The sequence below is a fragment of the Mercenaria mercenaria genome, chromosome 10 (genome assembly GCF_021730395.1).
Source record: "Mercenaria mercenaria strain notata chromosome 10, MADL_Memer_1, whole genome shotgun sequence".
In the NCBI taxonomy this organism is placed as follows: Eukaryota; Metazoa; Mollusca; class Bivalvia; order Venerida; family Veneridae; genus Mercenaria; species Mercenaria mercenaria.
The window spans coordinates 60,638,438-60,650,825 of record NC_069370.1 but is presented as its reverse complement, the minus strand read 5'-3'; the positions used below and the strand labels follow the sequence as shown (position 1 = coordinate 60,650,825).

General features: G+C 38.4%; 1 protein-coding gene across 7 annotated transcripts in view; it reads right to left on the bottom strand.

The window, feature by feature from the left end:
* LOC123561416 (uncharacterized) overlaps positions 1–12,388 on the bottom strand; it is a 45,990-nt gene that overhangs the window by 28,963 nt on the left and 4,639 nt on the right. For all 7 annotated transcript variants that reach the window (XM_045353779.2, XM_045353777.2, XM_045353775.2 and 4 more), the window contains 3 exons: positions 11,963–12,145; positions 9,952–10,023; positions 1,202–1,399 (listed from right to left, as the gene is read on the bottom strand). In XM_045353779.2, coding sequence (XP_045209714.2) covers positions 1,202–1,399; positions 9,952–10,023; positions 11,963–12,145 — 453 coding nt within the window. The remainder of the gene's footprint in view (positions 1–1,201; positions 1,400–9,951; positions 10,024–11,962; positions 12,146–12,388) is intronic.

Here is a 12,388-nt window from a genome sequence, read left to right as displayed (position 1 = left end):
AGTTATGACCTTGACGTTAAGCTGGCAGGGTTGAATTTTGAATTCTGCACATTGTCTTGATAATGGGAATATTACAGACAAGTATTAAAATCCAAGTGGTTTAGGAGATACAGAGCAGACATAAAATGGAAGGCTCAAACCTTTGACCTTCAGCTGTGACCCTGACCCAACATGGGTGACTAATCGAGTTCTGCACATCGTCTTGATGATTAGGTAATCATTTGACCCAAGTTTCTTGAAATTCCTTCAAGGGGTTTAGGAGATACAGAGTGGACACAAAATGGAAGGGTCAAACATTTGACCCCGAGTTGTGACCTTGACCTTGAGCTGACATGGCTGACTCAGAGTTTTACATATCGTCTTGATCCTCTGAGGGGTTTAGGAGATACAGACTGGACACAAAATTGAAGGCTCAGACCTGTGACCTTGACCTTAAACTGACATTTCTGAATGATAAGTTCTGCACATCGTCTTGTAGCCTGGCTCCCTGGCTGCATGGTTATTTTTTATATAAATACAGGAAACATTTTATTAGAAAATTGTAAGCCTCTAAAATAGCACAATTTTATCTGATGGCTATCCCTATGTTTGGAGCCAGGGGCAATAAAAAATGTCAATGTAGAAACAACCTTCTGGAGTTACTTCCCTCTTAATGAAGAAAACTGATATATGTAAGTAAGAACAAACATAGGGACGGGAGCCAGTCTAATCGTCTTGATGAGGTGGTCATTTGACCCAAGTTTCATGAAAAGCCTTCGAGGGGTTTAGGAGATATACAGTGGACACAAAATGGAAGGCTCAAATATTTTACCTCAAGTTGGGACCTTGACCTTGAGCCAACATGGCTGACTTATGGGTTCTGCATATTGTTTTGATAAGGTGATCATTTGACCCAACTTTCATGATTATCCTTCAAGGGGTTTAGGAGATACAGAGCGGACACGAAATGGAAGGCTCAAACTTTTGACCTTGAGTTGTGACCTTCATCTTGAGCCAACATGGCTAACTCATGGGTTCTGCACAACATCTTGATGAGGTGATCATTTGACCCAAGTTTCATGAAAATCCTTCAAGGGGTTTAGGAGATACAGAGCGGACACAAAATATTACAGATGGACGGAGACCATTCCTATAACTCCCCACCACTTGTGACAGTGGATCAAAAATTTTGCTAGTAATAAAGTTTTAAGAGATGACATACCCATATTTGGAATCTTATGATTCGATGTTTTATCCACCCAAAAAGTGACATCCTTTTTCAGCAGGGAGACTGTGCCCTTGGCTTGTCGAGGTGTGGACACATTGTACAGGGTCCATTTAGCAGAACTATTACATACTTTCTGGGCCTCCTTCCAAGACAAAAGTGTACTACTGTTTCTCTTTGTTTCTCCGGATAGTGCTGAAAAAGAAAACAACAAAAAAAAACTGGTTTTGCAGGAAAAAAATTTTTGATGGTGGAGGATGACCCCAGGTACCCCTATGTGCATTATTTCATCACGAGCGGGCACCTGGGTAGAACCAATGACCTTCTGTATGCCAGCTGGATGGCTTCCTCACATGAAGAGTTCAACGCCCCGGGTGAGGCTCAAACCCACATCGATTTGAAGTCAGCGACCTTAGCCACTCGGCCACAGAGGCCCCTTGTAATGTTTTGTATGATCATTCCTGATATGTATGTTAGCCAGAATACATGCATGAAGCCTCTCTAGTCTTATTCACTATTATGAAGATATAAAAGGTAGGGGGTCCAGCGGCAGTAGGAAATTCTTTCTAACATGATTTATGTCTCAGTTTTACACTACAAAAATGTATGTTGAATGGATTTTGTAGGGGTGGGGGGCAGTGGGGCAGATGCCTAGTTGTGCCCCGAACCCCCCACCCCCTAAAATCAATTAGAACTGCTTTAAGTACCACTGTATTCCTAAACCTACTAAATAATACAGAGTTATGGATAACAAGCGGGCCATGATGACCCTATATCGCTCACCTGAGTTAAATTGCTTGCCTGAACAAATTTGGTTGTTAAAGCTTCAAAAACAAGAAAGTAGGTCAGTAGGTCATATTCATGGTCACTGAAAGTCAGTTTTAAGATGAGTGTGCAAAACTGTACATGATCATCCAAATTTCAAGGCTGTATCTCAAAAAACAAGAAAGTAGGTCAGTAGGTCACATTCATGGTCACTGAAAGTATGTTTTAAGATCAGTGTGCTAAACTGTACATGTCATCCAAATTTCAAGGCTGTATCTTAAAAAGCAAGAAAGCAGGTCAGTAGGTCAAGGTCACAGTCGGGTGACTGTTATGACTTGGGGTCATCAGGTAAATATAACTAGAAAATGCTTTTGTAAAAAAGCGCATGTCTCCCCCAATGCAAAGTCCTATAGGCACGAAGTCAATAGGGGTCAGGAGCGAAAGTCAAAGAAACACTGATGGTTGGCTGCAATAGGGATCATCTAATTGGCATGTCCAGTCATCCCGCTAAATTTCAACACTCGTGGCCTAGTGGTTCTCAAGTCACTGTTCAGGCTCTTGTGACCTTGACCTTTGAACAAGTAACCTCAAAATAAATAGGGGTCATCTACTCTGCATGTCCAATCATCCTATTGAGTTTCAACATTGTAGGTCAAGTGGTTCTCAAGTTATTTCCAAAAATTTATTTTACATGAACAGGCCACTGTGACCTTGACCTTTATTAGACTGACCCCAAAATCAATAGGGGTCATCTACTCTGCATGTTCAATCATCCTATGAAGTTTCAACATTCTGGGTCAAGTGGTTCTCAAGTTATTGATCGGAACTGGTTATCAATGTTCAGGCCCCTGTGACCTTGACCTTTAACGGAGTGACCCCAAAAACAATAAGGGTCATTTACTCTGCATGAACAATCATCCTATGAAGTTTCAACATTCTGGGTCGAGAGGTTCTCAAGTTATTGATTGGAAATGGTTTTCCATGTTCAGGCCCCTGTGGCCTTGACCTTTCACAGAGTGACCCTAAAATCATTAGGGTTCATCTACTCTGCATGACCAATCATCCTACGAAGTTTCATCATTCTGGGTCAAGTGGTTCTCAAGTTACTGACCGGAAATGGTTTTCAATGTTCGGGCCCCTGTGACCTTGACCTTTCACAGAGTGACCCCAAAATCATTAGGGGTCATCTACTCTTTATGATCAATCATTCTATTAAGTTTCAACATTCTGGGTCAAGTGGTTCTCAAGTTACTGACTGGAAATGGTTTTCAATGTTCAGGCCCCTGTGACCTTGACCTTTGACGGAGTGACCCCAAAAACAATAGGGGTCATCTACTTTGCATGTACAATCATCCTATGAAGTTTCAACATTCTGGGTCAAGTGGTTCTTTAGTTATTGATCAGAAATGGTTTTCAATGTTCAGGCCCCTGTGACCTTGACCTTTGACGGAGTGACCCCAAAAAGAATAGGGGTCGTCTACTCTTTATGATCAATCATCCTATCAAGTTTCAACATTCTGGGTCAGGTGGTTCTCTAGTTATTGATTGGAAATGGTTTTCAATGTTCAGGCCCCTGTGACCTTGACCTTTAACGGAGTGATCCCAAAATCAAAAGGGGTCATCTACTCTTCATGACCAATCATCCTATGAAGTTTCAACATTCTGGGTCAAGTGGTTCTCTAGTTATTGATCGGAAATGGTTTTCAATGTTCAGGCCCCTGTGACCTTGACCTTTGATGGAGTGACCTCATCTACTCTTCATGACCAATCATCCTATGAAGTTTCAACATTCTGGGTCAAGTGGTTCTCTAGTTATTGATCGGAAAATGTTTTCAATGTTCAGGCCCCTGTGACCTTGACCTTTGACGGAGTGACCCCAAAATCAATAGGGGTCATCTACTCTTCATGACCAATCATCCTATAAAGTTTCAACGTTCTGGGTCAAGTGGTTCTCTAGCTATTGATCGGAAATGGTTTTCAATGTTCAGGCCCCTGTGACCTTGACCTTTGATGGAGTGACCCCAAAAACAATAGGGGTCGTCTACTCCAGCAGCCCTACAACCCTATGAAGTTTGAAGGTTCTAGGTCAAATGGTTCTCCAGTTATTGCACGGAAATGAAGTGTGACCTACGGACGGACGGACGGACAGGGCAAAAACAATATGTCTCCTGGGGGAGACATAATTAAACAGTCTAGGAAATATGATCTGATAATTTTGAAGTATTTTTTCTATATAACTGATATTTTAAGTGACCCCTGGGGTGGGGCCTCTTTTCACCTCAGGGGCATAATTCGAACAATCTTGTTAGAGAACAACTAGGCAATGATACATACAAAATATCAAAGGCATAGGCCTTGAACTTTCAGACAAGAAGATTTTCAAAGTTTTTCCTATATATTAAAGTCTATGTAAAACTTGGGACCTCCGGAGCAGGGCCTCTTTTCACCCCAAGGGAATAATTTGAACAATCTTGGTAGAGGATCACAAGGCAATGCTACATACCAGATATCAAAAGCCTAGGTCTTGTGGTTTCAGACAAGAAGATTTTCAAAGTTTTTTTTCCTATACAAGTCTATATAAACCATGTGACCCCCCGCCCCCCCCCCCAAACAATGTTGGTAGAGGCCCACTATATGATGCTACATACCAAATATCAAAGTCCTATGTCCTTTTGTTTTTGACAGGAAAATTTTCACCATTTTGGTCTATAGAAATAATGTGACCCCCAGGGTGGGGCCATATTATATCCTAGGGGCATAATTTGAAAAATCTTTGTAGAGGCCTACAAGATGATGCTACAAAGTAAATATCAAAGCCCTAGGCCTAATGGTTTTGGACAAGAAGATTTTCGAAGTTTTTCCCTATATAAGTCTATATAAACCATGTGACCCCCAGGGTGGGGCCATATTTGACCCTAGGGGGATAATTTGAACAATCTTGGTAGAGACCCACTAGATGATGCTACATACCAAATATCAAAGCTCTAGGCCTTGTGGTTTTGGACAAGAATATTTTTAAAGTTTTTCCTTTCGGTCACCATGGCAACCAGAGTTCTGTACAGAATTCAATTCTTTGAATAATTTTTAAAGGAGACCATCCAAGGATCATCCCTGTGAAGTTACATCAAAATTGGCTTGGTGGTTTAGGAGGAGATGCTGTTCAAAAGAAAGTGTGGACGGACGCCTGACGGTGAGCGATCACAATAGCTCACTCTGAGCCTTTGGCTCAGGTGAGCTAAAAATGTATTGCTGATGCACACTGTATTACATTTAGGCGGGAAAACAATACATGTGCGTTTCATGTCGTAAGTTTTCTATTGTATTAAATGTGTGCACATTTTCCTCATAACATATGCAAATACATTTCAACATTTAGAGGCTTATGTAAATTACTTTAAGTGAAGTTTCAGAAATGTAGATTGTCTTAGCACACAGTATTTATGGAAGGAAATTTTTAGATCGACATCCGGAGACTGGGAGTGTGACTTTTTTCGGTGAATCCTTTTAAACCAGATTACCATAGACCCGTAGCTACATCAGATATCACACTCTCCCTACATTAAATTCGTCTGTTAAAAAAATCAATGAACAAAATTATAGTATCAAAAAACTAAACCCTACGGAAATGAAATACGTTTTACACCATCACACATCCTACCCAGACTGAGATCCACCTCTCCCACATAAAATGGTAACAACAATTTACAGTTCATTAATGGGATATATTTCTCACCTTGACTCAGCATTCCCATCTACTTTTTGAAAAGTGGGGACAGGTACCCACATACTTTAGAAAATGTGGGTACATGATAAACAAGAGGACCATGATGGTTCTGAATTGCTCACCTGTCTCCACATGACCCAATTTTCATGAAGATCCATTGAAAAATATGGCTTCTAGAGAGGTCACAAGGTTTTTCTATTATTTGACCTAATGACCTAATTATTGAAGGCACATGACCCAGTTTTGAACTTGACCTAGATATTATCAAGGTGAACATTCTCACCAATTTTCATGAAGATCTCATGAAGAGTATGACCTCTAGAGAGGTCACAAGGTTTTTCTATTTTTATACCTACTGACCTAGTTTTGACCACACGTGACCCAGTTTCGATCTTGACCTAGATATCATCAAGGAGAACATTCAGACAAATTTTCATGAAGATTCATTGAAAAATATGGCTTCGAGTGGTCAAAAGGGTTTTCTAGTTTTAGACCTACTGACCTAGTTGTTGACCGCAGTTGATCCAGTTCCAAACTTGACCTAGATATCATCAAGATGAATATTCAGACCAACTTACTTACAGATCCCATGAAAAATATGGCCTCTAGAGAGGTCACAAGGATTTTTTTATTATTTGACCTACTGACCTCGTTTTTGAAGGCGCGTGACCCAGTTTCAAATTTGACCTAGATATCATCAAGATGAACATTCTCACCAATTTTCATGAAGATCCATTGAAAAGTTTGGCCTCTAGAGAGGTCACAAGGTTTTTCTATTTTTAGACCTACTGACCTAGTTTTGACCACACGTGACCCAGTTTCGAACTTGACCTAGATATTATCAAGGAGAACATTCAGACAAATTTTCATGAAGATTCATTGAAAAATATGGCTTCGAGTGGTCAAAAGGGTTTTCTATTTTTAGACCTACTGACCTAGTTTTTGACCGCAGTTGACCCAGTTTCAAACTTGGCCTAGATATCATCAAGATGAATATTCAGACCAACTTTCATACAGATCCCATGAAAAAAATGGCCTCTAGAGAGGTCACAAGGTTTTTCTATTATTTGACCTACTGACCTAGTTTTTGAAGGCACGTGACCCAGTTTCAAACTTGACCTAGATATCATCAAGGTGAACATTCTGACCAATTTTCATGAAGATCCTTGAAAAGTATGGCTTCTAGAGAGGTCACAAGGTTTTTCTATTATTTGACCTACTGTCCTAGTTTTTGACCGCAGCTGACCCAGTATCAAACTCGACCTACATATCATTAAGATGAACATTCTGACCAATTATCATACAGATCCCATGAAAAATATGGCCTCTAGAGAGGTCACAAGGTTTTTATATTTTTAGACGTACTGACCTAGTTTTTGATCACAGTTGACCCAGTTTCAAACTTGACCTAGATATCATTAAGATGAACATTCAAACCAACTTTCATACAGATCCCATGAAAAATATGGCCTCTAGAGAGGTCACAAGGTTTTTCTATTATTTGACCTACTGACCTAGTTTTTGAAGGCACGTGACCCAATTTTGAACTTGAACTAGATATCATCAAGGTGAACATTTTGACAAATTTTCATGAAGATCCATTGAAAAGTACGGCCTCTAGAGAGGTCATAAGGTTTTTCTATTTTTAGACGTACTGACCTAGTTTTTGATCACAGTTGACCCAGTTTCAAATTTGAACTAGATATCATTAAGATGAACATTCAAACCAACTTTCATACAGATCCCATGAAAAATATGGCCTCTAGAAAGGTCACAAGGTTTTTCTATTATTTGACCTACTGACCTAGTTTTTGAAGGCACGTAACCCAGTTTCGAAACTGACCTAGATATCATCAAGATGAACATTCTGACCAATTTTCATGAAGATCCATTGAAAAGTATGTCCTCTAGAGAGGTCACAAGGTTTTTCCATTTATAGACCTACTGACCTAGTTTTCAACCGCACATGACCCAGTTTCGAACTTGATTAGATATCATCAAGATGAACATTCTGACCAACATTCATAAAGATCCCATGAAAAATGTGACCTCTAGAGTGGTCACAAGCAAAAGTTTTTGGACGGACGATGGACACCACGCGATCACAAAAGCTCACCTTGTCACTTTGTGACAGGTGAGCTAAAAAGTTGGGTACAAACCATACAAATTGAAAAAAAAATGTTTCAACTGAAACAAAATTCGAAAGAAGTATATGGGAAGTGACACTTTTATTCAGCATGTGTTAATGACAGTGGTTTGTTTTACACATACTCCACAGGGATACAGCCTAGAAGTCACTTCTCCTTTTAGGAAAGTGGAGAGACTTCTAGTTGAACAAGAGGGCCATGAAGGCCCTGTATCGCTCACCTGACCTATTGACCTAAAGATCATCAAGATCAACATTCTGAGCAAGTTTCATTAAGATATGGTCACAAATGTAGCCTCTAAAGTGTTAACTAGCTTTTCTTTTGATTTAACCCGGTGACCTAGTTTTTACCCCCACATGACCCAGATTCAAACTTGACCTAAAGATCATCAAGATTAACATTCTGATAGTTTCATGAAGATACAGTCATAAATGTGGCCTCTAGAGTGTTAACAAGCTTTTCCTTTGATTTGACCTAGTGACCTAGTTTTTGACCCCACCTGACCCAGATTTAAACTTGACCTATAGATCATCAAGATTAAAATTCTGACCAAGTTTCATTAAGATATGGTCATAAAGGTGGCCACTACAGTGTTAACAAGCTTTTCTTTTGATTTAACCTGGTGGCCTAGTTTTTGACCCCAGATGACCCAATATCAAATTCATCAAAGATTTTATTGAGAGTAACATTCTGACCAAGTTTCATTAAGATTGGGCCAAAATTGTGACCTCTAGAGTGTTAACAAGCTTTTCCTTTGATTTAACCTGGTGACCTAGTTTTTTAAACCCACCTGACTCAGATTTGAACTTGACCTATGGATCACCAAGATGAACATTCTGACCAAGTTTCATCAAGATATGGTCATAAATGTGGCCTCTAGAGTGTTAACTAGCTTTTCCTTTGATTTGACCTAGTGACCTAGTTTTTGATCCTACATGACCCAGATTCAAACTGGACCTTAAGATCATCAAGATTAACATTCTGACCAAGTTTCATTAAGATAAGGTCATAAATGTGGCCACTACAGTGTTAACAAGCTTTTCCTTTGATTTAACCTGGTGACCTAGTTTTTGAACCCAGATGACCCAATAACAAACTCGTCCAAGACGTTATTGAGGATAACATTCTGACCAAGTTTCATTAAGATTGGGCCAAAATTGTGACCTCTAGAGTGTTAACAGTCAAACTGTTGACGACGTATGGACGAACAGACGGACGACGACGGACGAAGGGCGATCACAAAACTTCGTACTCAGGTGAGCTAAAAATGATATGCCAAAAAGGAAAGTTGAAAGGAATTTATCTGAAGTTTGCCCAAAGCATAAAGGGGAGATTATAAAAGATCAAGAGTAAGTGAACTTGAAGACAAATTTGAACAACAGCTGCAAAATAATCTAATCAGATATTGGTGCCACTCAAAAACCCTTACAAGCATTAAGGAAGTTCAGGAGAAAGTGACTGGTTATGTTGAGCATCTTAATAAAACCATTGTTGAAAGGGCTGCAAAAATTGATACAGAAGATATCACAAAGGTTGTGCACATTACAGAAGTAACAGAAACATCAAAAACTGCAATAAAAGAACTACATCATCTGAAGGAAGATCTACAACTACATGAAGAAACAAAACAAGGCAAACAACTCTTCATGGTAATCCAAAGGGCAAAACAAAATCAAGAATATTTAGAATAAAAGTTAATGCCACTGGAATAAGACCACAATGTGAGAAGATCCAAATCTAAAGCTAGAGATGTTGATCAAAGATCTGAAGGACATAGATAATCTGGGGTTACTTTCCATAGTAAAAGATAAAAGTAAATATTAAAAGTGAAAACTAAATATGTGGTTCCATTGTTCCACAAAAAGGATCTTAGTAAATTTCTTTATAAGTACTTAGCTGCTGGATATTTAGTTTTCACTTTTAATATTTACGTTTATCTTTTTCTATAGAAAGTCTTGTTTCAAGTAGATGAATAACCAAGTTTTTCAATGATTTAACCAAGTGACCTAGTATTTTTATCAAAGTGCCGAATAGTCGAGCTAAAAATGATTTTTGATGATTTTTGTACTTCATTATTCAGTGATTTCGAAAAAGAGAAGAAAAAGACTCACCATTATGACAAAGGTATGAGGTCAACTTGAAATCTGCAGGTTGATAGGCAAACTTGAGGTAGGCAGAAGAACCTAGAACAGAACATTTACACTACTCTGTATTATGATAAAACATTGCAAATAAAACTGTTATAAACTATAAATACTAGCTTTGAAGCATAGCTCCTACACACGTTTGCATCAGAAGTTATAAAACAGACTCTGGCATTGATCTAAGTATGCAGCCTAGCCATTGGTAAATATCAAAACTATGCTTAGAACCAACCAATCAGAAGCTGAAAATTCAAGATTGATCTCTAAATTTAGTTATATAACCTTTGACCCTAACGTGTCTAGCAGCTACTCCCTTTCAAGACATATGTAGTTAAAAAGAAAAGCTAAAACATATTCTAACATTGCTCAATTTTAACTGCCAGTTAAACAAAGGTGAAGGTGTGATATTCATCGGATAAACAAACAGTTGATGCGAGGACCAGTAAGAGAGCATAATGACATCCATGTCAAATTGCCGCACGATGTCTGGTTCATTACTTCTCAGATATATGACGTCCTGCATTATTTGTATTAAAACTATTTCAATTAGCATTAAGAATGAAACAAATCAAGACTTTGTGGTTTATCTCCCAAATGATCATAGTTCGTCATTCAAATTCTTGGATACAAAAGCACTGGGCCTTATATTGTTATGGTTCAATTCCTGCACATCTGATTTCTGAACTGTGATATATCAGTAAAAAAAACAACAAAGGCCTTGATAATTTGATAAATTTATATCAAAATGATCTACATACAGGTACAGTTGATTTTACTTATTTGCACCCACCTTTGTCAAGCTAAAATAAGCAAACAAGAGGATCATTGACCCTAAAGCACTCACCTGAGTATAAGACTTTAAGAGTGTGTTTGCATAACGTAATGGTACAAGTATTGATAGGTTTCTTCTATGTTAGCAGTCACACACACTCTTACGCTTAGGGCAATAGTTAGACAGTACAACTCTGATATCACACACCAAAAATCAAGGCTCTAGCTATTATTGATTCAGAGAAGAAGATGCATGTGGTCCAAGTTTGAAGCATGTATTTTCAAAAATGTGAAAGAAGGTCACTAGGTCAATGTCAAGGTCAAAGTTTATTTTGGTAAACAAACCTGTGCATGTGATTCAAATTTGAAGGCTGTAGCTACAGAAATCTGAAAGTAGGTCACTAAGAAAAGAACAAGGTCAAAGTTAATGTTTGACCCCGGTAGAGGACCACTAGATGATTCTACATACCAAATATCAAAGTCCTAGGCCCTGTGCTTTTGGACAAGAAGATTTTTGGGCTAGCAGTTTCACACAATTGAAGTTTCCACTAACATACTTATAGGGAAAAGTGACCACGCCCTCTGGCAGCCATGTTTTTTAACGAATCAAAATAATTTGAACAATCTTGGTTTCCACTATATAAATGCAGGGAAAAGTGACCACGCCATTTGGAGGCCATGTTATTTGACGAATCAATATAATTCAAACAATCTCAGTAGAGGGTGATATAAAGACCATTTGTGTGAAACCAAAATCAGACCATCAGTTTAGGAGACGTTGTTTGAAGTTTTTTTCTATTTTTAGCTATGGCAGCCCCTATGTGCAACCAAGTGGAACTGTTTGAACAACTTTGGTAGAGGACTACCCAAGGAACATCATGGCAAAGTTTCATCAGAATCCATTCAGTGGTTTTGAGATGTCAGTTAAACACAAATGTTGACGACGGATGGCTTGACACATGGACGGATGGACACAGTGTGATCACAATACCCCACCATGAGCACTTTATGCTCAGGTGAGCTAAAAATTAAGCAGGCAATTAAAAAAATTCAGTCCTTGCAACTTACTTGTTAATGGCACATGTATTCAATTTACATATTTTCCCCAAGACTTTACTTTTACTTTCTTCACTGAATTAAATAGTGAATTGACTCATTTATTAAATTAAAAGTGAAAAGCTTACAGTACAAAAAAAAAAAAACTTACTTGAATAAACAATCTCCACATTTTTTGCATTTATCCATATCAGCTCCTCAGCATCAAATCTACTAAATATCTCAAACATTTTTAAATCCTCCAAACCCAGGTCTGGAAGGAGAAGTCTCTGATTTAGTCCACATATATGCTCAGCTGTTGTCCAATTAGCTGCCAAAGTGATTACATTATATTCTGAAAAAGTAATATATTATCATCATAATATTTATGTTTTTATTTTAGTCACCATAGCAACTCCAGAAATTTAAAAAAAAATTTCTTTAAAGCTATCATAAGCAAAGGAATGTTTTGTTTTGTTTGTTCTTTTTTTCTGTGCAGAGTTAAACCCTCAGATTTTCAGCCAGATTTTAGTGCTGGAAGATATCTTTGTGTGATATTTCAGGCACGTCAGGTACAGGGTCGAGGGCTCATCTTGGT